At 40.0% G+C, this 25,143-nt stretch overlaps 1 protein-coding gene across 1 annotated transcript in view; it reads left to right on the top strand.

Moving 5' to 3' along the window:
* The window catches only part of alkbh1 (alkB homolog 1, histone H2A dioxygenase), a 49,594-nt gene that overhangs the window by 9,620 nt on the left and 14,831 nt on the right, over positions 1-25,143 (top strand). Inside the window, exons 2-3 of the mRNA XM_060829427.1 lie at positions 17,776-17,884; positions 24,547-24,709. Coding sequence (XP_060685410.1) covers positions 17,776-17,884; positions 24,547-24,709 — 272 coding nt within the window. The remainder of the gene's footprint in view (positions 1-17,775; positions 17,885-24,546; positions 24,710-25,143) is intronic.

Here is a 25,143-nt window from a genome sequence, read left to right as displayed (position 1 = left end):
ACACTATATAGTTTTACCTCCTTCATCTTTATTCCGGGCCCTGGAGGGAGAGAGAACGATTACCCATGTGCACAGAGACATGAGTTCACTGTCTTCTCTGGAATAGCAGAATTCTTAATGTATTATATAGTCATTTTACAGGGAGGAGCATCCAGATAGGACAACATACATATTGATTAGGTCACTGTTACAATCAGCGAGCTTCAACAGTAAAGATTAAGCCATCTGCTGTTACACAATGAATGTTTTAAAACTTAACTGGCTTCTCATAATGAATGCTTTTCACCTTGTTAATCCATTACCCTGGTCTCCAGCACCCCATTGTTAACTGCACATTCTTACCTGATATGAGTCATGCTCAGCTGAACCTCTTGTTTCACAAAACTCAGAACTTAACTCTTTCCCTACCTGCTCATACCTTCTACATTTTCTCATTCCCTCCTTTTATCATTTCATGATAACCACCAAGATGGCATTACCAGCTTTCATAAGACTCTGACAGCCAGTATTTAAGCGAGTTATTGCCACAGAGCATACAATGATTATAACAACAAAAATTATTAATCCGTTACAGTAAATAGAGTTTGAAGAATCCTCCCATGTGAAAAAAGAATTCACCTGTAAAGTTATTAAATCCAGAGTCCTTTGTGACCACTCCATTCTCTCCAATTTGAGTGGAAAGAAGCCAGTTTTCCAAAATCTCCTTTAGTAAAGTCCAAACTGAAAACAAAATTCAGTCTTTTCTTCTACATCACTCCACACAGATATCAGAATTCTTGGGTAAGGACAGGTAAATGCTTCACAAAACTGGCGAGACTTCCATCCTTGCAGAGATGCTTCAGATGAAGGATACCAGTGCATCTGAGTGTGTACTGCAGCAGCTCCAACTGTAGGCTAGGTGAATGCAGCATTCTTTGCTGCTTCTGCTCCCACTCAATGTAACAAAGCAAACTGACTGTTTGATGTTAACTTGATAGTGAACCTTCATATCCCTTAAATGATCGAAAGACAAGGTAAAGCTCATGTGGTTTAATGTCCAGAGGGCACTGACAAAATATGTACTGACATCCTCTTCACTGTTGTTAGCTGCTTCATTTTTTTGTGCTCATGACTAGGGAGCTGATTGGATCAGGCTGTGGAGGTGTGCGTGGTGGTCCAAAGGCATGAGTTACCTGTGAATGGAGAAACTCTAGGGATGATGTTAGCTGCTGAAAGTATCTTTGCATTTCCTGTCCCAAGCATGACCACTGACCCAATTTTTTTTTAAAAGAGGCATTGTAGAATTTCAATCAAATTAGGGGCTCAAGGCACTCAATCAATTTGTTTTAAGTTATAAGTATGATCATTTTAAAAAGGACATGATGTTGTATAATTTCAATGTAAAAACAAAATCTGCCCCATTACATAGCCCACAATACACATTCAGTTGAGATCCTGATTCAAACAAGGCAAAACAGTTACCTAAAAAGGATTTTCTGACCCAGTATTTTAACAAACCAATATTTTTAAACATCAAACACTCTCAGCATGGCACACTTTACATTGAAACTTTCCTTTTTCACCACAAGTATGAGTACAACCTTAATTTCAGCGTTGCATGTTTTTTTCTATCCTCTCACTGAAATTACACTTATAAAAAGAAAAAGCCCTCACAGTGAACCACAAGGTGCCGCAATCCAAGCCACACTCTTCACCCAGAACAAAGCCTCCCAGAGCCTCAAATTTCACCACTAGTGGACTTTAACTCCTTTCTTGCTTTACTCCTCACGGACGCTCAAGCCCAATTAAATACAGAACTCAACTCCCACTTAAACACAGAATTAGAGCACCAATTAAACACAGAACCCAAGCCTCAATTAAACACACACAACTCGAATCTTAATTAAACACAGAGCTCGAACCCCAGCACAGCACGGAGGACTCTAACCTCAATTACACTCCCCTCTCCCCAGTGCAGTGCAGAGGACTTGAACCTCTGTTTGTCAGTACACTTGAGAAGCTGTATCTCTCGAATGAACTAATTGCTGTTCAAGGAATCCGTGGAATAGAGTGTAATTGAGCGAGGGGACCATCTCCGGCACACAGGAATATCGAAAGTGACCAAGGTTTAAAATCTTACCTTGTGGGCCCGTCTGTCTCGAGACACCGATGTTCCGAGTGGTTTGGATCCTGCCGACTACACCAGTATTTTCATCCCTCTCTGTAGAAGCAAAACGCTGAGAGACACAGTATAGTTTTAGCTCCTTCATCTTTATTCTGGGCCCTGGAGTGAGAGAGAACGATTACCCATGTGCACAGAGACATGTGTTCACCGTCTTCTCTGAAATAGCAGTTTTTTAGAACATTATATAGTCATTTTACAGGGAGGAGCATCCAGATAAGACAACATGCATATTGATTGGGTGACCGTTACAATCAACGAGCATCAACAGTAAAGATTAAGCCATCTGCTGTTACACAGTGAATGTTTTTAACCTTAACTGGCTTCACCATAATGAATGCTTTTCACCTTGTCAGCCTATTACTCTTCCCTCCAGCACCCCATTGTTAGCTGCAAGTTCTTATCTGATTTGAGTCCTGCTCAGCTGAACCTCTTGTTTCACAAAACTCCGAACTTAACTCTTTTCCTACTTGCTTATTCTTAGTAAGACACCATTCCCTATGCATAAAGTCATATTGACTATCCCTAATCAGTCCTTGGTTTCGGAATACATGTACGTCCTTTCCCTCAGTGTCATCCCGATTGTTGCAAAGAAAGGTGCCAAAACACTTACCTGTTCCTATTCCAAGAGCATAATGACTGAGACAAGCTACATGCTGGTCCAAAACTAGGGACTTCCAAATCTCTCAATTCTGTTCTCATCACCTCTTGCCGATTACCATCGGGCTTGTGTCATATAAGTATGGCGGTGAGGGAGTTTTGAATTCCTCAAGGTTGACTCCTTGGGCGGGACACCTTTTTAATGTAAGAATACTGTTGCACATTAGTAGACACACGGTCGTTGACAGAAGGTGGATCCGGTTTCAGTGGCAGGCAAAACTCAACAGCCATTGTCCCCTTCTGCTGGAGTCTTCATCAACCATATATTGTCACCTTACTATGGTAGAAAGACTTAAATGCTCCATTAATCCCAAGATTGATGCCGTCATGAATTCTCAATTCCTGGCAGGATCACACATGACCGTAAGATTGGAGAGAGAAACTAGAAAAAGCACAATTCAAAACAAGTCATCAGTGATGATTTAGGCTAAAGATGCCAGTGTGATATCAATGGTTCAGATGACTAATAGATGGAGATTAAATATTTTTCATGGTAAACTGCAGTGTGAATAAAGGCCTTGGTGAACTAATTTTTTTTATTACCACCACCTCTGGGGTAATTAGAAAATTACAAGCAGCACTGACAGTCCATGAATTCATAATATATAAAAAAAACTTGCCAGGATGTTGTTGGGTAAATACGTCATGATTCTGACCTAAGTTTGCAAGAAGAATTATAGAAAAATCATAGAATACTTACAATGCTGAAAGAGGTCATTCGGCTCATCAAGTCTGCAATGACCTCTGAAGAGCATCCAACTCTAACCCTGTAATCTCGCATTTACCTTGGCTAATCCACCTTGCCTGCATGTCCCTAGAAACTATGGGGCAATTCACAATAGGCACTCCACCTAACCTATACATCTTTCGACTGTGGGAGGAGACCAGAGGAGCCAGTGGAACCCCACACAGACATGTGGAGAATGTGCAAACTCCACACAGATAAGTTGCCCAAGGATGCAATGAAATCACTGCTAACTGTTGAGCCACTGTGCTGCGTGTTCATGAAGAAGTTTTCGAGAATTAGGAGTCCTGATTATCCTGACTATATATGACTATATATTGACCTCATCAATATCTTCCGTAGTGTCTCAAGGTGAATTAGTTTTGCTGGGATCAGTGCAGTAACCTCTCTTGGTTCGATGAAGTGGCAAACTTGTATTCTGTAAGAAGTCTTTCAAAGCAACCTAATACATCTTTATCATTTTCCATATTGATCTGTAGTGGAGATGTGATCAAGGTGGTGATTAAGAACATAGTTTTTATCTATCTCTGCTTTTTTCTAGTGATTTAAAGCAATGTTAATTCTCCAGGCTCGTTTCCATGGAATAGCTGCTATAATTACTGCTATGTATACTTCCAAATCAAAAAAATTCCACTTTTACCTTTCAAAGTGCTCTTCAGTTGTAACTTTTTTTTGTGTATATCTCGAAGGCTTTGTTCTCTTTTTTCATCAAAACAATAATCAGAATACTGTAATAATCTACTGTTAATAAAGTCAGAATCTTTTCTCCAAAAAAAAGTATTCTTCCACTTTACTGAACAGAACTTGCAGAGGCAAAAGGAACTGAACAGTTTGCAATTCATAATAATCCTTCCAATCTCCATTTTTCATTTGCTATATTCTCTACTACATTCACTGTTTTATGTCCTGTTGTTTTTCCCTTCAACTTTGTACCAAAGATTTTAATTAGAAGAAATAAATCAGTAAAGCAAGTTACTTGAAGCAATCAAACGTTAGTTTGAAAATGTGTCAACAAGACCAAGGTGTAATTTGCATTTTCTCCTTCCCATTCTACTGCAGTTTAGCTAATATTCTTCTGGCCTTAAAACTCTGGAATTGCTTTCCATTTGTATCTCTGCTTTTTTTTAACCTCCTTTAAACAAAGTAATTGAACCATGGCTGAAAAGTGCTGTCAACTGTGAATCATAGGGATCTAGGTTCAGTATCACTCCTCAGCTTGAGCATAAAAGTCAAGGTTGAATTCTAGCACTGATGAGAGCTGTGCATTGCGAGACGATTATTTTGAAGCATTCCGATGTTAAGTGGATGTAAAAGATCCCAAAGCACCATTTGAAAGATGAACAGAGTTTTCCGCAGTGTCCTGGTCAATATTTACCCCAAAATCAAAATCGCAAAAACAGATTATCTGTTGATTATCACAATGCTGTCTGTGAAACTTTGCTATACACAACCTCCCCCCCCCCCCCCCCCCCCCCCCATATTTTCTACATCACAACAATGATTACTGAAAGAACTTTACAGAAGCAGATTGCATCACCAAATCACCCATTATTTACAAATGGAGAGTCCTTGACACTGACCCAGCACCCACAGAACGAATTGGATCTCTGACACTTCTGTTTTATTTTGTGTGTGCAGGTGTGAGACACAGTGAAAGACACAAGGTGTACAAATATTTATTCAAATTTCCACCACCAGGAAGAAAGGAAACACCCGAGTGGCCTGTGACAAGCAGTGCCCTTCACATCAAAGGGCAATGCTGCATGAGACTTCTGTTTTTTTTCCTGTTTATTTTTTTTCTTTCTTTTTTTTCTAACCCCCCCACACTACCGCCTAACTGCGGTAGTGCTTATTTTTTCCCCAGCATCCATGGTGTGTGTGTGCAGGTGTGAGACACAGTGAGAGACACCAAGTGCACGAGTCTTTATTCAATTTCCAACACCAGGAAGATAGGAAAACACCCGGGTGGCCAGTGACAAGCAGTGCCCTTGACATCAAAGGGCAATGCTGCGTGAGGCACTTGTTCTTTTTTTCTTTTTTTTAGGCAGAAAAATACCCAAGTGGCCAGTGACAAGCAGTGCCCTTACACTCCTGTTTATTTTTTTCTTTTTTGGCAATGCTCACTCCTGTTTATCTTTTTTTTTCTTTTTATTAACCCCCACACTAGCACCTAACTGCGGTAGTGCTTATTTTTCCCCAGCACCCATGGGGTGTGTGTGTAGATGTGAGACGCCATGAGAGACACAAAGTGCACGAATCTTTATTCAATTTCCACCACTAGGAAGAGAGGAAAACACCCAGGTGGCCAGTGACAAGCAGTGCCCTTGACATCAAAGGGTAATGCTGCGTGAGGCACTTGTTTTTTTTTCTTTTTCTTACCATGTTGTGTGTGTGCAGGTGTGAGGCACAGTGAAAGACACAAGGCACATGAATCTTTATTCAAATTTCCACCACCAGGAAGAAAGGAAACACCCAAGTGGCCAGTGACAAACAGTGCCCTCCACATCAAAGGGCAATTCTCCTGTTTTTTTTATATTTTTACCCAGGGTGTGTGTGCAAGTGCGAGACGCAGTGAGACTCACAAAGTGCACAAATCTTTTATCAGTTTCCACCACCAGGAAGATAGGAAAACACCCAGGTGGCCATTGCCTTCACATCAAAAGGCAATGCTGCGTGAGGCACTTTTGTTCTTTTTTTCTTTTTTTTCTCTTTTTTTTCTATCAGCACTACAGGCAGCAGAGGGTTTATTATTTTTTTCTCTTTTTTTCTGTGGAACACTGCTGGTCACAGGCCTTCCCTGTTTATTTTTTTAAATTAACCCCCACACTACCGCCTAACTGCAGTCGACACCTTTGTTCTTATTTGTCAGTCAGGGCTCCCTGATTGGACCAGATTAACAGCCTCAATTAGGGGACTCCTATTCCATGAAGTCCATCTAGCTGAATTTCTTGCAGTTACTGCAATTACACTTCAGATGTCTGTTGGTCATGAAAAACTCTATAAAAAATGCAAGTCCTTATTTTATACTTTACCTCAGATAATGTCTCCTTCTTCGGCATGGTGTTGATTTTCTGCTTGATTTAGGCTCCATGGAAGGTTATACTATGTTTAAGATTTTGGAGAAGATTTGTAGCTCAAGCTGTGGATCCGGTTGTAAATTTGGTTGCTGAGCTAGTAGATTTCTTCTGAGACGTTCTGTCATGTTACTATGTCACTGGCACTATATAAATGCAAGATACTGTTCAGAATATGGTCCGCAAAGAAAGCAACATATTAATCTCTAGTTGCATATGTTTTGACATACAAAAACATCATTACCAACAGCACTATTGATTTAAAGCATTAGCATCAAGCAAGGCATTTCTTGACATCAATGAAGTATCTTCTAACACCTCGCACACATCTGAGTGAAATAACATAAAACCTGCCACCTGATAGTTACTCTTTTTATCACTTCCTTCTTCCTCTTTATGCTTTTAAATTCTAAATTGGTTGTCAACTGATCATAGAGAAAGGAAAAGTTTGAAAGGAGAGTTGATCATTTTGGTCCAGTCATCCTTGATTCACACTTTTGCTTCTTCCCAATGCAGTAAAACCCTCTCACATTGCACAAAATCTCTCAGCAAAAAAAAAGTCAATTCTGGGCAATCCTAGAATATGCACTGACATATAATAAAATCTAGGTGTGTGTGTATATGTTATATAAACAGAAACCTTGCAGCCAACTGATAGATTGACAATCCTGGATCTTTTAAGCTTCTCTTGGATTGAAAGAATGTAATAATGCATCATGATTGCCAGTACGTTTCCAATTAAATTAGTTTAAAAAAGCCTAATCGAGAATATCCTGTGGACTGTCTAAAATAAAAGTCTTCTTCAGGAGAACCTTCAATTTTAAGAATGGATTAACTTAGAACATAGAACAATACAGCGCAGAACAGGCCCTTCAGCCTTCAATGTTGCGCCGACCTGTGAACTATTCTCAGCTTGTCCTCCTGTACTACCCCATCATCATCCATGTGGTTATCTAAGGATTGTATAAATCTCCCTCATGTGACTGAGTTGACTACATTAGCAGGTAGGGCATTCCACGCCCTTACCATTCTCTGCGTAAAGAACTTGCCTCTGACATCTGTCTTAAATCTATCACCCCTCAATTTGTAGTTATCCTCCCTCATACAATCTAACGTTATCATCCTAGGAAAAATTATATCTTTTCTCATTTGTATAAAATTATTGTAAAGATTTAATTCTTTGTTGATTTGCTTCGTTGGAATAGTGATCTCTAATCTGAATTGGAAGTTCAGCAAAAGACAAGTGGCAGCTTAAGCTAAACATGCAGTATCAGCAAAACCTGCCATATCATGGATTAAAGGGTACATCTTTATAAGTGTTAACATATCCTCTAATCGTGATTTTGTTTGGAGAAAGGGGGAAATTTGTTTAAGTGTACACAGCCCCTTGAACTTTTCTCTTTTGTGAAGCTCCACTTGCACTATAGCTTAAAGGGTTAGCCTTGAGTGCAGCCTGTATAAGAACTTTTAGAAATCTGCACGAATGCTGATTTAGAGGGAACATTGATTACTATTAACTCCTTCTGTATTGACTTAGCATCTTCACTATACCAATTTTCTAGATTGAATCCCATGAGAATTCATATAAACCAAAAGTCTTTAAAGTTAATCATTGTTTGTAATTGTGTTAATTTTTAAGTGCAGTTTCCATTGTGACTATTCTCTTTCAATCTGTAAATTATCATTTTTACATACTCTCTCATAATTATACCCAGCCTGATGTTGAGCATTGTTGCAGCTTGATCTAATTTTAAACTGTGCTTCTGTAAGGCTATGATTACTTTGCATAATGCACATTTGCATTTTACTGAGACTGTAATATTCCTTCAGTGCCTCCTGCAATTGGTGCAATGTTAAAATCCTTGGAGAGACATTCAGTATAATTGGTTTTTTTGTCAGTCTACTGTCTAGATGATCTAAGCTTTAAAACAACAAAAAAAACTTTAGAAGATTATTTCTTTAGGAATATTTTTTCCCGTACATTGGTGGAAAACATTTCACTATCATCCTAGCTTTTAATGTTTGAAAAGGTTATTTCTAATCTAAGGAACTTATACAGAAAACAGTTGAGGTAGTTGGTTAGCTCACCGAGCTGCTGGGTTATAATGCAGACGTTCATTACCATGCTGGGTAACGTCATCAATGCGACTTCTGTGAAGCGCTGTTGTTCTGTCCCACTTTGTTTTTATGTGGCCCGGTCTGTTGGGGTGAGTGACACTTTCAGGTCTTCCCTGCAGCGGTTTATACACTGGGTTCATCTCTGTGTGAGTTGATAGCCTTTTTGGTAGAAACCCATGCTTTCATTCAATGTCATAGACCTATTCACCTCCATTGACATACCACTAGTTAAGGAAACAATTGCCATGCTACCAGAGGATCCAGTAACAATTACTTCTAGCAACACCACCAGCACTGACAACACGCTCAAGCTACTTGACTTATTCCTCACTACCCCACTTTGTCTTCAATGGCCAGATATATCAGAAGTCAACAGCACACAAATGGGCCCTCTCATGATTAGATTCCTACAGTGTGGAAACAGGACCTTCAGCCCAACAAGTCTACACCAACCCACCGAAGAGTAACCCACCCAGACCCATCTCCCTCTGACTAATGAGCCTAACACTATGGGCAATTTAGCATAGCCAATTCACCTGACTTGCACAAGTTTGTGTGCTGTGGGAGGAAACCGGAGCACCCAGAGGAAACGCACGCAGACATGGGGAGAATGTGCAAACTCCACACATACCGGAGGCTTGGATCGAACCTGGTGCTGTAAGGCAGCAGTGCTAATCACTGAGCCACCGTGCCGACTAGACTAATGTCATGTCAGAACTAATAGCAGAAGCAGTCATGCAGAGACTGGAAAACACAGCCCTTCCCCTAATCCAACTGAGCTATGGACATAATCCGTGGACAACACATTTGTTAACATCAAACATACAAGACTAGAGGAAACACACCATCTCATGAACAGTATACTCACCGGCATCAAGTTTACCAGGAGGAAGAGAAGAGCAACCAAGTTGCATTCCTAGATGACATGGTAGAACAGATTGAGAACGTGTATAAGGTATGAGCAGGTAGGGAAAGAGTTAAGTTTCAAATTTTGTGAAACAAAAGATTCAGCTAGCATGACTTGGAGGCAAGGGTAATGGTTTAACAAGGTGAAGAAGCATTTATTATGAGAAGCCATTTAACAAGATGAAGAAGCATTCAGTATGTAAAGTTAGTTAACAAGGTGAAAAGTATTCGTTATGTGAAGCCAGCTATCAAGGTTTAGAACATTCATTGTGTAACAGCAGATGGCTTAATCCTTATCATTGACACTCGCTGATTGTAATGGTCACTCAATCAATATGTATGTTGCCTTATCTGGATGCTCCTTCCTGTGAATGACTATATAATTCATTAAGAAACTGGTGTTTGAAAGAAGACCGAGAACTCATGTCTCTGTGCACATGGGCGATCATTCTCTCTCCCTACAGGGCCCGGAACAAAGATGAAGGAGGTAAAGCTATACTGTCTCGTTGAGCGTTTTGCTTTGACTGAAGCGGGATCAGGATGACAATATTGGCATAGTCGGCAGGATCCAAATGAGTAGTTACGATCGGACAGTGTCAGCGATCTCCCGGAACATTGGTATCTCGAGATGGACAGGCCCACAAGGTAAGATTTTAACCCTTGGACCCTCTCGATATTCCCGTGTGTTGAAAACGGTCCCCTCATTCAATTGCTTTCTATTCTACGGACTCCTTGAATGGTACTTAGTTCAGTCGAGAGAAACAGTTTTGCAAGTGTGTGGACAAAGAGGTTCATGTCCTCTGTGCTGTATTGGCGGGGGTGGGGTTTAATTGTGGTTCAAATCCTCTGCGCTGTTTTCGGAGGGATTAATTGAGGTTCGAGTTCACTGGGTTGTATTGAGGTTCGAGTCCTCCGTACTGTTTCGTGATTCGAGTTCTCTGTTTAATTGCAAATCGAGTCCTCTGTGTTTAATCGGGGTTTGAGCCTCCATGAGGAGTAAAGTGAGAAAGGGGTTAAAGTCTCCTAGTGGCAATAGTTGAGGCTGTGCAAATTTTGATGTTTTAAAATGTTGGTTTATTAAAATACTGGTTCAGAAAATCCTTTTAAGTAACAATTTTGCCTTATTTGAATCTGGATTTCAATTCCCTATATTTTGAGGGCTATATAATGGGGCAGATTTTGTTTTTACATTAAAATTGTCCAACATTTATGTCCTTTTTAAAATTATCAAACTGGTAACCTTAAAACAAATTGATTGAGTGCCTTGAGCCCCTGATTCATTTGAAATTCTACAATGCCTATTTAAAAAAACAATTGGGTCAGTGGTCATGCTTTAGCCAGCTGAGAGTATTGTATTAAAATATCTTTGCTGTGTTTTTAATGCAAAGTGTTCACAGAAAGAAGAGTGCATTTTGAGTTTGATGTTTGTTAAGATTTTAGAGAATATTAGAAGTTGAGGCTGAGCTCTTTTAGTCTGTTAATTATTATTAAGACTTCATTAGCTTCCTTCATATTGCAAATTCAAAGAATGTTGATCTGTACCAAAAGTTGGCACTGTAATTCTGACTATTTTATTTAGGAAGTTTCATTTGGACATATTTTAAAATACTCAGCATTTGTTTCCCACAAATATTTTGAGATTTAAATCTAAACTGAAACTGCCTCTTTAATTACGAAAGCATAGAAAACATTTTGTTGTTTTCTTGCTATTCGAGACTTTTAAAATAGTTTTCCTGACAGCTTTCACACTAGCCAAGTATTAATTTGTTAAAGGAAAATAATTTTTGAATAGCCTGAATGGGGTCCCCTGAGGGTTTGATTTTAGGACCACTGATTGTTGTTTATAACTGACTGAATTGTCTAGGCAGTACAATTTAAAAGTTTATGGATTTTATAAAACTTGATAATGTCATAAATAGAGAACAGAGTAATAGACTTTAAGAATTCAAAACATGTTGAAATAGGCCGACACAATTTAGTGTAGTTGAACGTGTGGCTATCTTCATACTGATAATCACCTTGGCAAGGAACGAGTGAGAGAGGAAATGCAAAGATACTTTCAGCAGCTAACATCGTCTCTAGAGTTTCTCCATTCACAGGTAAAGCACGCCTTCGGACCACAGTCCACCCCTCCACAACCTGATCCAATGATTTCAATCAGCTTCCCAGTCATGAGCACGAAAAGTGAAGAGGAGATCGGTACACTTTTTGTCAATGACATTAAACCACATGAGCTTTACCTTGTCTTTCGATCATTTAAGGGATATGATGGTTCACTGATCAAGCTAACATCACAGCAGCCAGTTGGCTTTGTTACATTTAACAGCAGAGCAGGAGCAGAAGCAGCAAAGAATGCTGCTTTCACCGAGCCAGTTGCTGCACTGCACACTCAGATGAATTGGTATCCTCCATCTGAAGCATCTCCAGAAGGATGGAAGTCTCTTCAGCTTTAAGTATTTAACTGACCTTACCCAAGTATTCAGATTTCCCCATGGAGTGGTGTGCAAGGACAGACTGGATTTTGTGTTCAGGTTTGACTTTATTGAAGGAGATTTTGGATAACTGGCTTGCTTCCACTTGACTTGGAGGGGATGGAGTGGTCACTAAGGACTGTGGATTTAAGAGCTTTACTGGTGATTTTTTTTCCACATGAGAGGATTGTTCAAATTCTATTTACTGTAACAGACCAATAATTTTTGTTGTTATAATCATTGTATGCTATGTGTCAATAATTTGCTTAAATAATGACTGAGAGAGTCTTAGGAAAGATGGTAGTGCCATCTAGGTTGTTATCATGAAATGAAAGAAGGAGGGAATGAGAAAGTGTATAAGGTATGAGCAGGTAGGGAAAGAGATAAGTTTTGGGTTGTGTAACAAAGGCTCAGCTAGCTTGACTTGGACCAGATAAGAACTTACAGTAAACAATGACGTGCTGGAGACAAGGATAGTAGGTTAATAAGATGAAAAAACATTCATTGTGTAAAGCCAGTTAACAAGGTTAAGAACATTCATTGTATAATGCCAGATGGCTTAATCTGCATTGTTGATGCTCGCTGTTTGTAATGGTCACCCAATCGATATAGATGTTGCCTTATTTGGATGCTGGTCCCTGTAAGTGACTACATAATTACTGAAGAATCTGCTGTTCGAGAGAAGACAGAGAACTTGTGTCTCTGTGCACATGGGCGATCGTTCTCTCTCCCTCCAGAGCCCAGAGTAAAGATGAAGGAGGTAAAGCCATACTGTGTCTCAGCGTTTTGCTTCGACTGATACGGGACAGGGAAACAATATAACCAACAGGGGATTTACAACCAAAGTGTACAGGATACCCACCACACTGACCAGATCCTCAACTACAATAGCAACCACCCTACTTTTTAGGTTAGATTACTTACAGTGTGGAAACAGGCCTTCAGCCCAACAAGTCTACATTGACCCTCTGAAGAGAAACCTACGCAGACACTGGGAGAATGTGCAAACTCCACACAGACAGTTGGGAATTGAACCTGGGTCTCTGGCGCTGTGAGGCAGTAGTGCTAACCACTGTGCCACCGTGTCACCCATGATTCTACTCATGATCTTTCATGATCTGACGCTGTTTTAAATATCACAAGAATAATGCTTATACTATTCCATTGAAGTCAGATGGCTAGGTTTCCTCCTGTTTGTGTACGCAATTATTGTGTCGAAGAACTATATATTGATATAGGATGAAAGCACAGAATGAAGCATTCACAAAAGTCATGTGCCCCACCCTGAATTCATGATTTGGGTTAGTTTAACTCTACCTCTGGTGTGAAATATAATCAGAGTTCCATCATTCTTATTCAGACTGCTTTGTTCAGACCAAGGTGTCTCAAATGGACTCAGTTGGTCTCAGATGGACTATTTCTGTTCCTCAGTCATTTCATTGCTTAATGCTGTTATATCAAATCAGGATAGTATATGAAAATCCTTTTCTATTTCACCAAAGCTTGTTAATTTTTAATAGTTTAGCATTTCTATTTAAACTTTACTCTTGCGGTCCATTATATCTCACGAGCATTCAGTCTCAGTTATTTGCCAAATAAGTGAATAGATCAATACTTATGTAGAATTTGACATTTCCTGTATTTAATTTTATGCCCGCATACTCATTCTTTTACCACTGGTTTGGCTTTTGAGATTGAATTGCCTTGTGCAGAGAGTTTGACCAATATTTGCAAGAAAATTGAGTTCGTAAAAACAGAAGAATTGTGTGTTACACCCTTGATGTGCAAAGCCTCAAATGATCATTCATCTCTTGATTTAAAAACTTAAAAATTAGCAGATAAGTGATAGTGTGAATGCAACACCAGTACTTTTACATCAACCAGACTCTACAGCAATGTAGAGGGGTTTTTTTAATCCAGGGGCATTGCAGGCAATTATTTTAACTTTTATTGTATTTAGGAATAAGGGAGAAAGATGATCCCCAGTTCCTGCTGCAGCAGTGTGGATGTTACTAAATATTGGCTCTTGTTTTGTGATGCCATGCTCTTCTTGAAGCTGCCAAATTGGATCTGACAGCAGAAAGGCCACAGTATAAGATCTGTTACTGATCTCCTTCAACATTGCACTATATGATGGCTCAGGTAGCCTGTACTTATTGATTGTGACATCACCTCAGGGTGCAGAGTGAAACCTTCCACCATTTATCAACACTTAATTTTTTACACCATGCGTTAGATTCTGTTCTCTTGCTGCCAACATGTAGAATTTCTGAAAATAGCATGAGAAAAGAATCAATATGAGCAGGAAATATATTTGATCTTTATTTCTATATGAGATGATAAATGACAAAGAAGCTATGGGAGAGTTTTTCACTTTTTCTTTCCCTAATGCCTAATTCAAAAAATACTCTAATTCATGAAATTCAAAGCCGCTATCCTCCAGTTCTATCCTCCAGTGAGCATTTGACCTCTCTTTTCTGCTTCGTTACTTCCAGCTGGCTGTAGTGTTTAATGCGTTCTTTAAATTTTGATTCATGGCAAGAGCTCACTGTTAGAAGTCCCAATCATGGTCCTGTGTGAAATTTGGTGTTAAAATTATCCAGCTGAATGTTTGTAGCTGGCTATTCCAGCTATATAGTCCATACACAAACATCCACAAAAAATATAAATGAGCACTTTGATAACTGAGGATATTTCATTCTGAATCTGATCAACAGTGGGCGGCACAGTGGCACAGTGGTTAGCACTGCTGCCTCACTGCACCTGAGACCTGGGTTCCATTCCCGACTCAGGCGATTGACTGTGTGGAGTTTGCACATTCTTCCTGTGTCTGCATGGGTTTCCTCCGGGTGCTCCGGTTTCCTCCCACAGTCCAAAGATGTGGGGTCAGGTGAATTGGCCATGCTAAATTGCCCGTAGTGTTAGGTAAGGGGTAAATGTAGGGGTATGGGTGGGTTGCGCTTCGGCGGGTCGGTGTGGACTTGTTGGGCCGAAGGGCCTGTTTCCACACTGTAAGTAATCTAATCTAATCTAAAAACAAAAGAAAGACTTGCAGTTGACTGGCCAGCTATTTCATAGTAACACAAAATGTATTTTGAATGCTTTTGAAAAGCAATTACATACAATTTGCAAATGAATTTCAATAAAGATAAATGTGAGGTGTTACATTTTGGAAATAAAAATAATTTGCATCTTTCTTATACAATAAGAATCTAAATGGAGTAAATGAGTGAAGATATGTAGGAGTACTAAAAGTTGTAGTATAGATTAAGAAGGCCTTCAAAAAAAGTAAATTAAGCACTTGGCTTTAATTTCTAGAGGAATAGAATAGAAAAGTAAATCGTGCCAAATTTGTATCAAACCCCTGGTTAGACCATACCTAGAGTATTGAGGAGAATTCCAGCCACTAAATTATAAGAAAATTTACAGAGTTATTGGAGAAAGTGCACAAAGATTTAAAAGAACGATTCCACAAGTGGTTGGATATACCCATCAGGACAGAATAAACATGAGAGAGAAGGGAATAGCAGATTATTTTGATGGTGTCATATGGAAATTAAGAGGAAACTCAAGAGGAGCATAAATGTGATTTCTCTGTGGCACATTCTGTGGAATGTTGTGATAAGATACCCATGTATCTTTTTGTCAGTGTATCCTAACCTATTCTGTGATGAAAACATGAGATATATTTAAACTTTTAGAGTCTGGATTTCAAAAAGTAGTCATGGGTGTTGGTTACTTTAGTGAAGCCATTTCTTTTTTTTTTGAAAAAGTCAAAGATTCCTTCCATAGCAGGGTTGATTTTAGTTCAAGAAAACCTAGAATTTTCTTAAGGAAATTTGGAGGAGATGAAGATGTTGAATCCTTACAGTGCAGAAAGAGACCATTCAGCCCATTGAGCCTGCATCAACCCTCCAAACAGCATCCCACCAAGGCCCAGCACCTGACCCTATCCCTATAACCCTGTATTTATCATGGCTAAACCATTTAACATGCACATTCCTGGACACTATTGGGCAATTTAGCATGGCTGGCACTGTGGCTCAGTGGATAGCACTGCTGTCTCATAGTGTCAGAGATCCAGATTCAATTTCATCCTTGGACAACTGCCTGTGTGGAGTTTGTATGTCCTCCCCGTGTCTGTGTGAGTTTCCTCTGGGTGTTCTGGTAACCTCCCACAGTCCAAGGTGTGCAGATTGGGTGGATTAGCCGTGCTAAAAATATTGCACATAGTGTCCAAAGATGTGTGGGCTAGATGGGTTAACCATGGGAAATGCAGGGTTACAGAGATAGGATAATCTGTGTCTGATTGTGATTCTCTTCTGAGCCACCATGCCGCCCCTGACTAGGGTCAGAAGCAAGTTTTAGTTTTATCTCCTTACAGAAGTATAGGAAATTTCAGGGATGTAGAAGAGTTTAGTTTTGGCAACTTCCAAACCAAGAGAATTTTATTAGAAATCTGAAAGTTATTTGAACTGAGAAGGCTTAGGCTCTCAAAACTGTGGAAGAGTTCATGTTTGCAGATTGGAAAACACTTCACATTGTCTCTACTTCCACAGCAAGCAATCTGCTAGGACACACAAAATAAGGAGCTGAGAGTTGGGTGTACTTTCTTGATATATGACCTTCTGTAAGTGAATGGTGTTAACAAATAAGTTACAAAAACTTTATTTCACTTGGAGTTTGAAGATTTTTCTAGGTGCATTCTGTACTTATTTATTTTCATTTACACTTTTGTAATAAGCTTCTGTAATTAAAGAAAATCTGCAGCCCATTGTCTATCAAACCAGGTTTCATTCTGAGATCTGACTTGTCCAGTAGTTTTTTAAAAAATAGCTGTTACTCCATATTATCTTCACAGAATGAATAACCTCATAGCTTGTATTCAATCTGTAAGCAGCAGGAAAGGGTGTTGTGACACGGTAGTCGTATCCCTACCAAACGATCTAGGTCCAAATCACACGTTCCAGAGTGTGTCATAACATTATCTGAACAGGTTGATTAAAAATAATTAATAGCAGCAGGACTGGGAGTAAGATCTATACATAATAGTCTCCCAGTTTTATTTGTATATAGTCTATATGTGTAAAAATAATCTTCAAATAAAGAACCCATATTAACATTTTGACAGTCCAAACATATATGGTGAACAGAGGTGAGCATAACAAAAAAGCCTTATAAGTTAAGAAGATAGGAATGCAAGTTGGATATTCAGCCCCTCAAACCTGCTCCAACAGTCAGTTAAATCATGGTTGATCCTCATTTTAACTCCGTTTTCCCTCCTTGACTTGCCTTTAATAGGGTTTTGGACTTCCAGTATCATGTAAAGGTGTTCTCCAGATTTCATGTCTGAACATCCTAATTTTAAGACAATGCTGTCATGTTTTGGACTTGTTCACTGTTGGAAGTAACCTATTCCTATCTTCCCTATAAACATAGAAGATAGGAGACGGCCATTGAGCGGATTTCAGCTCAGCCATTCATGACTATGACTGATACTCTTAACACAAAACACTTCAATTTGATCGTTCTGTCCCAACTCCCCACCCCTTTGCTATGTCCTCTACAGTATTCATTAATCATTTTAATAATTCCAGAGATCTTCCAAATGATTGTGTAACCTTTTTCTTTCTCTTGAAGGTATTGATCACACCACTTAATGTGACTTCCATCAGTGATAAGGATGCCTCTAAAGCTGGATTGAAGCCAGTTTGCAAATGGAAAGCTTATAGTTTAGAAGATTATCCAGGTACTGTACATTTCGCAACCCAAACAGGTCATAGCACCCTATCATTGCCAATGAAATATGAATGGAATTGCTGTCTACATGGGCTTAAATGGTCAACCTGACCAAGCGTACTTTCCACCGCAACTAAGTCTTGCTGTGGAGACCCCTAACTTTAAAGTTTAAAACAAATATAAATAGAAGCATAAAGCACAGGAGGTGATCATTCAGTCCAGCATGCATGTGCATTCTCTTTAAAAGCTGGGAAATGCATCATACAAAGCTGGCCTAGATTTCTAGATAAACGTAAAGCCACACAATATTGCTATCAAACAGCAGGCACTAGCTAGCTGTCTAGGTTGCGTACAAGTAAGAACAATTGTAATTGGTTAGACAGTAAAGTACAGTTATAGGGAATGGTGTTCTGTTTCTGGTCAATCCTTTCTCAAGCTAGTAGTTTATCTCAGAATAATGTTCCATCAGTCCTTTTACTTTGTACTTTTCCAGATGGCTGAACTTCATCCCATCAAGAGATGCACTGCAAGATCTGGGCAATCATAATTGCTTTCTCTCCTTTCTCATTCTCTTTTTGTGGTCTGTCTTTATTTTTTCCACTTTTTTTTCTCTCTCAGTTTTGTCTTCTCACTTCCTCTTTTACCTCTCTCTTATCTTCTCTTTCTGCCTTTTCTCTGTCTTTCCTCTTTCTGTTTTCTTTCCTTGTGGTCTTGTTTTCCCTCTCTCTCTCTCTCACTCTTATTTTCCCCTCTGTCTGTTTCCCCCTCTTTGTCTTTCCCCGCTTTCTCTGTTTTCTCTCTCTGTTGCTTTGTTTCCTTCATTCTCAGTCTTGCTTTGTTTGTTTTCTCTCTCTGGCTAGCTTTGTGTTTCTCTCTCTCTCTCTCTCTCTCTCTCTCCCTCTCACATACTCAGTCTGTTTTCCCCCTTTTTGTCTATTTCACCCCATCCGCCAATCACTTCTCTTTCTCCACATCCTGTATAGCTCTCACTCTTGTTCTGTTTTCTCCCTCTGTTTCGCTGATTTCTATCTGTTTTCCTTTTTTTCCTCTCTCACTTACCATTTTCCCCCTTTTTGTTTTCCTTCTCTCTCTATTTCTTGCTTTCTCAGTTTAACATTAAATAATCTTACTGTAAGCTCCTTTCAGCAACTGGACCTAATTCAAAATATGAATTTAGCATTTAAAGTACTAATAGTGAAACCCTCCCAGCTATATTATTGACCAAAAGAAAATGCTGAAGAATTAATCTTTCGTTTACTTATGAAGTTTTGGTAGTTGAGTTTTGGCTTTATCACTGTTTGTTCTTTAATTTCATGTTTGTAAAAATACACTTAAGGCATCTTATTTCTAGGAGGGACTAAGAGTGCACCAGCTTCATAGACACAATAATTAGTTTCTTATCCTTAAGGGCCTTGAATGGCTGTGGTGAAACCTGTCATTTCATCTATTGTAAGAGTGCAAAATGATAAGAATCCTAATTCAGAACGCTGAGAGGAATGTGAGCGTTAACCTTCAAATAAGACATGGGTAGATAAATCTTCGGGTAAAAAATGAGGTCTGCAGATGCTGGAATCACAGCTGAAAATGTGTTGCTGGTTAAAGCACAGCAGGTTAGGCAGCATCCAAGGAATAGGAAATTCGACGTTTCGGGCATAAGCCCGTCCTGATGAAGGGCTTATGCCCGAAACGTCGAATTTCCTATTCCTTGGATGCTGCCTAACCTGCTGTGCTTTAACCAGCAACACATTTTCAGATGGGTAGATAAAGCCAATAAAAAGAGTAAATTGTTTTTTTGATGTTTGAAATAAGGGCACAAAGCACAATAGTAGCTGAGAAGGCATGGTAGTTGAACTTCATAATAATAACAGAAATAAAATGCACCTCTCTCCGAGACTGCAACTCATGCACTAACAAGAATTCTAGTTTTAGTCAGGCAAAGGGAGCTCAGCACCAGATTTTCTCCAGAGCATTTCCCCAATAACATTCGCCACTGCCTGTGTTTGTGTACCGCCGTCTCAAATTATGTTGTAAACCAGGGAGCTTTAAAAGGGTCTTCTTTACCACAAAAGGTGTTTTTCAGAAGGCAGTGTTACGTGAAGACCATGTGTACTTAACTGAACTTTGATATCATGTAAGGACAGCCCAGCAAATGTAGTTTTGTGTGTCTTATAATCATGTTGTACGGTATCCATCTGAAATATAGGCAGAAGGGCTTCTGAGTATGCATTGTACCTTAACATATTCCTCCATGGCCTGACAAAATGAGCTAAGAATTCAAATTGGTGCCAATTATTCCATTTTGATTATAGCTGTCAGAATAACGTAACCTTCATCCCATATGTACTTCTCTTGTGTTATCACAATCAAGTAAAAGCATTATTTCTATGGAGGAGAATTGGAGTGCTGAATTTAACATTGGACAGCAGCCCTGCCCACTGAAATGTTGGGCAAAACCCACCTCCAAAGGGCCAGATACCCACCATCACAGTTAACATTCATCAGGTAATAAAATGACCCCTCCTCCACTCCGCACATGTGAGAGGATATTTTTTATCCATTCAGAGGATGTAGGTGACCCTGGCAAGGCCAGTAGTTATTACTCTTTCCTGGTGACCTTGAGCAGAGGGTGGTGAGCTGCCTTCTTGAACTGCTGCGATCCATGGAAATGGGTTACGATCGGCAGAGCTGGCGTAAGCAACTAGGATTGTCCTAGCCCGCAAAACCCATGTTCCATGAATTAATTAGAAAAGGTATATCTACAGTCTGTTCAGAAGGGAGTGCCAAAGCTTTGACACAGCAACAAAAAAAAAACTAGCTGCAGGTTAGGAGGTAATGGCCTCATATTATTACTGCTGAAATATTCGTCAAAAGACCCGTAATGTTCTGGGGACCCAGGTTTGAATCTTGCCACAGCCATAGGGGCATTCAATAAAAGTCTGAAACTTAAAGTCTAATGATGACCATGAAACTGTTGTCAATTGTTGGGGAAAAGCACAGCTGGTTCACTAATGTCCTTGAGAAAAGGAAACTGCAATCTTTACCTGTTCTGATCTGTCTGTGACTCCAGCCCCACAGCAATGTGGTTGACTCTTAACTGTCCTCTGAGCAATTAGATATGGGTAATGAATGAATTAAATTTTTTAAAAATGTTCTGGGCACCCGGGCATGAATCCTGCCTTGTCGGATGGTGGAATTTGAATTCAGTAAAAATTTCAAAGGTCTAATGATGACCATTAAAATGTTGTAAATCGTCAGAAAAAAAAACACCTGATTCGCTAATGTCCTTTAGGGAAGGAATCCACAGTCCTCACTTGTGAGGTCCACATATGACTCCAGACCCACAGCAATGTAGTTGAAATCTTGACTGCCCTGTGAGAAATTAGGGGTGGGCAATAAATGCTGACCAAGCCAGAAACGTCCTCATCCCATGTATGAAATTTAAAAATGATACAGTGCAAAACCCTGAAGGTTAATGGGATGGAATTAAGCATAATATGCTTTTGTGTTCCATTTATTCAGTGCGTTGGCAAGACCATGTAGAACACAGAGCAGTATAGCACAGGAACAGACCTTTTGGCCCACCATATCTGTGCCAACCACAATGCCATTATAAACTAATCCTAACTGCCTGCGCACGGTGTGTATCCCACAAATACAGTGCAGCTTTTGTCTCCATATTTAGGGAAGGATTTAAATATATTGGAGGCAACTCAGGAGGCTTCCTAAATTGGTACCTGCAATTCATATGTTGTCTTATGAGAACAGGTTAGACGTGCTGGTCTTGTTTCCATTGGAGTTAGAATTGGCAATGACTTAATTGAATTGAATAAGCCCCTTGACGAAGTGAACAGAGTAATGAAGTTTTTCATGCTGGTCAGTCCAGAACTTGGCAGCACTGTTTTAAAATTAGATACTGCCCTATTAGGAGAAAGATTAGGAAAATTCTTTTTTGTTTTCTAAAGTTGTGATACTCTGTTCTTTAGAAAGTGGTAGAGATGAAGCTGTTGTCTTGAAAATATTCAAAGATAGATAGATTCTTTTTTAGGCAGGGGAATCAAGGATTTTGGCATTAAATGGGAATGTTGAATTCAACATAAACAGATGTATCATGATCTTACTGAATGGGGCAGCAAGGCTAAAGGACCAAATTGTCTACTTATGCTCCTGTTTTGCGTGTTTGTTGGTACTTGGTTAAATGCTGATTTGATATAAGTGACTCTACCCTCACAATTCAGTTAATTTGTTCGTGAGGTCAGAAGCTGACTGAGCCTGATGAAATCCAAACTGAGCATTGGTGAGAATGGTACTGCTGAGCAAATGCACTTCATAGCAGTATTGATGACCTTTTCCATCACTTTGATGATTGAGAGTAGACTAACAAGGCAGTAATTGACCAGCTTGGATTGTCTGACTTCTTGTGAACAGGACAGATTTGGGCAGTTTTCTACATTATTGTGTTGATGCCAGTGTAATACTAGACCAGTTTGACTAAGGTGCAGTTAGATTTTGAGCACATCTTCAATACTGTTACCGGCATGTTTAAATTAGATTTCTTACAATGTGGAAACAGGCCCTTCGGCTCAACAAGTCCACACTGACCCTCCGAAGAGCAACCCACCCAGACCTATTCCCCTACATTTACCCCTTCATTTACTACGGGCAATTTAGCATGGCCAATTCATCTAACCTGTACATTTTTGGACTGTGGGAGGAAACCGGAGTACCCAAAGGAAATCCACGCAGACACGGGGAGAATGTGCAAAATTGAACCTGGGTCTCTGGCGCTGTGAGGCAGCAGTGCTAACTGCTTTGACCATGTTGTTAGGGCCCATTGCTCAGCTTGAAGTGAATCAAAATAGCTGAAGGTGTCATCTGTGATACTGCAGACCTTAGATGATCAATCTCAACTTGCTCCTGAGTGACACTTTTGTGGCTGCAAATGCTTCAGTTTTGGTCTTTTGCAATGATGTGTTGGACTCTCCTATCGTCGAGAATGGGGACATTTGTGGAGCTAGCTCCTGGTAGTTGCTTAATTGGGCACCACCATTCAAAAGTGGCTGTGGCAGGACTGCAACACTTAGATCTGATCCATTGTTTGTGGGATTGTCTAACCCTATCTGTTGCTTGCTGCTTTTGCTGGTTGTCATCTAAGTAGTCCAGTGTGGTAGTTTCACTTTAGGTATATATGGTGCTGCTCCTGGCATGTCTTCCTGCACTCTTCAGTGAACTGACTTTGATTCCCTGGCTCATCAGTAATGGTAATGTGGGGTTTTACCGGGCCATAAAGTTGCAGATTATAAGCAAAGTACTGTAGATGCCGGATATCTGAAACCATCAAAGAGGACACTGGAGAAACAAAGGGGCTTCTAAGAATCTTATTATCTCTTCCTCTTCCTCCCCGCAACCTTCTCCATATTACTCCTATAAACACTAACAGGCTACAGGGGTTTAAGCAACAGGAAGTGGTTTCAATTTGCCAAAGGCAGGAAAGTTGCCCAACACACAACCCCACTGCTGGTGAAATACCAAAGGAATTGGATAGGCATTAGGCAAGATGACCTTCCAAGAGGACGTAGAAGGATGGATTAGTAAATTTGTGAGCGACACTCAAATCAGTACAGTTGTAGGTAGTGCTGAAGGGTGTTGTAGGTTTCAGAGGGAGATAGATAAGCTGGAGAGCTGGACTGGGAGATGGCGAATGGAGTTTAATTCAGAGACGTATGAAGTGATTCACTTTGGAAGGAGTAACAGGACTGCAGTGTACTGGGTAAATGGTAAGATTCTTAGTAGTGTAGATGAGCAGAGAGATCTCTGTGTCCATGTACATAGATCCCTCAAAGTTGCCACCAGGTTGATAGTGTTGTTAAGAAGAGATAAGACGTGTTAGCTTTTATTAGTAGAGGGATCGAGTTTCGGAACCATGAAGTCATGCTGCAACTGTACAAAACTCTGGTGTGGCCACACTTGGAGTATTGCGTGTAGTTCTGGTCACCACATTAAAGGAAGGATATGGAAGCTTTGGAAATGGTTCAGAGGAGATTGATCAGGATGTTGCCTGGTATGGAGGGAAGGACTTACAAGAAATGTTGAGGGACTTGAGGCTGTTTTCGTTCGAGAGAAGAATATTGAGAGGTGACTTAACTAAGACATACAAGGTAATCAGAGGACTAGATCGGGTGGACAATAAGAGCTTTTTTCCTTAGATGGTAGTAGCTAGCACGAGGGGGAATGTAGCTTCAAATTGAGGTGTGATAGATAAAGGACAGATGTCAGAGGTAGTTTCTTTACTCAGAGAGTAGTAGGAGTGTGAAACACACTGAAACAGTTGTAGACTCGCCAACCTTATGGGCATTTAAATTGTCATTGGATAGGCATATGGATGAGAATGGAATAGTGTAGGTTAAGTGGACTTCAGATTGGTTTCACAGGGCGGCACAACATTGAGGGCCGAAAGGCCTGCACTATACTGTAATGTTCTGTGTTCTTCAAGACACCCCTAACTATTCCATCTGACTTCATGCTGTCTCCCAGTCTGACTACATGCCAGCTGCCTGGGCTAAGTGGAGTGGGCTTAAAATAACCGATAGGGACAAATAGTCTTGGCTTTATATCATTTGAAAATGTTTTATTAGAAGTAATTCAACTGGTCATTGAATTCCATCTTTCTGTTAGGCTTCATGTTCATTTCGGATCCTTTTCTTCCTGGATGGCAACGATACTGGGCAAAGCAATGTTTGAAAATCTATCCTCGGAAACCAAATATCTGCAACCTGGACCTTCACATGTCACCAGAGGAAACCAAAGACTTGTGGGAGCAGAGTAGAGAACAGCTGAGGTAACTGCTCCAAAATGAGAGGTTTACTGACAGTGGCAAGTCTCTGTTTCGCCTCATTTATAGCCTTTACTTCTGGCCCACTGCAAATTAAGAACAACAGGACTTGTGTGCAACCAAAGATGAATCTTGTAGAGACCTGCCCAATTCATTGACTATTTCCTATTCTCTTGAGGGATGCGGGTGTCACTAGATAGGGCGACATTAATTATCGATCCCTAGTTGACCTTGAAAACATGGTGGTGAGCTGACTGTGCTGTAGGTAGATCCATAATGCTGTCAGGGAAGGAGTACAAGGATGAAGGAACTAAAGGCATTGTTAAGAAGTTTGTAGATGATAAAAGGATAGGTGAAGGAATAGTGTTGAGGAAGCGGGGAAGCTGCAGAAGGACTTGGACAGGCTAGGAGAGTGGGCAGAGAAATAGCAGATGGAATAC

Source organism: Hemiscyllium ocellatum, chromosome 8 (genome assembly GCF_020745735.1).
Source record: "Hemiscyllium ocellatum isolate sHemOce1 chromosome 8, sHemOce1.pat.X.cur, whole genome shotgun sequence".
Taxonomy (NCBI): Eukaryota; Metazoa; Chordata; class Chondrichthyes; order Orectolobiformes; family Hemiscylliidae; genus Hemiscyllium; species Hemiscyllium ocellatum.
Note: the sequence above shows the minus strand (reverse complement) of the source record. Positions and strands in the feature narration are given on the sequence as shown.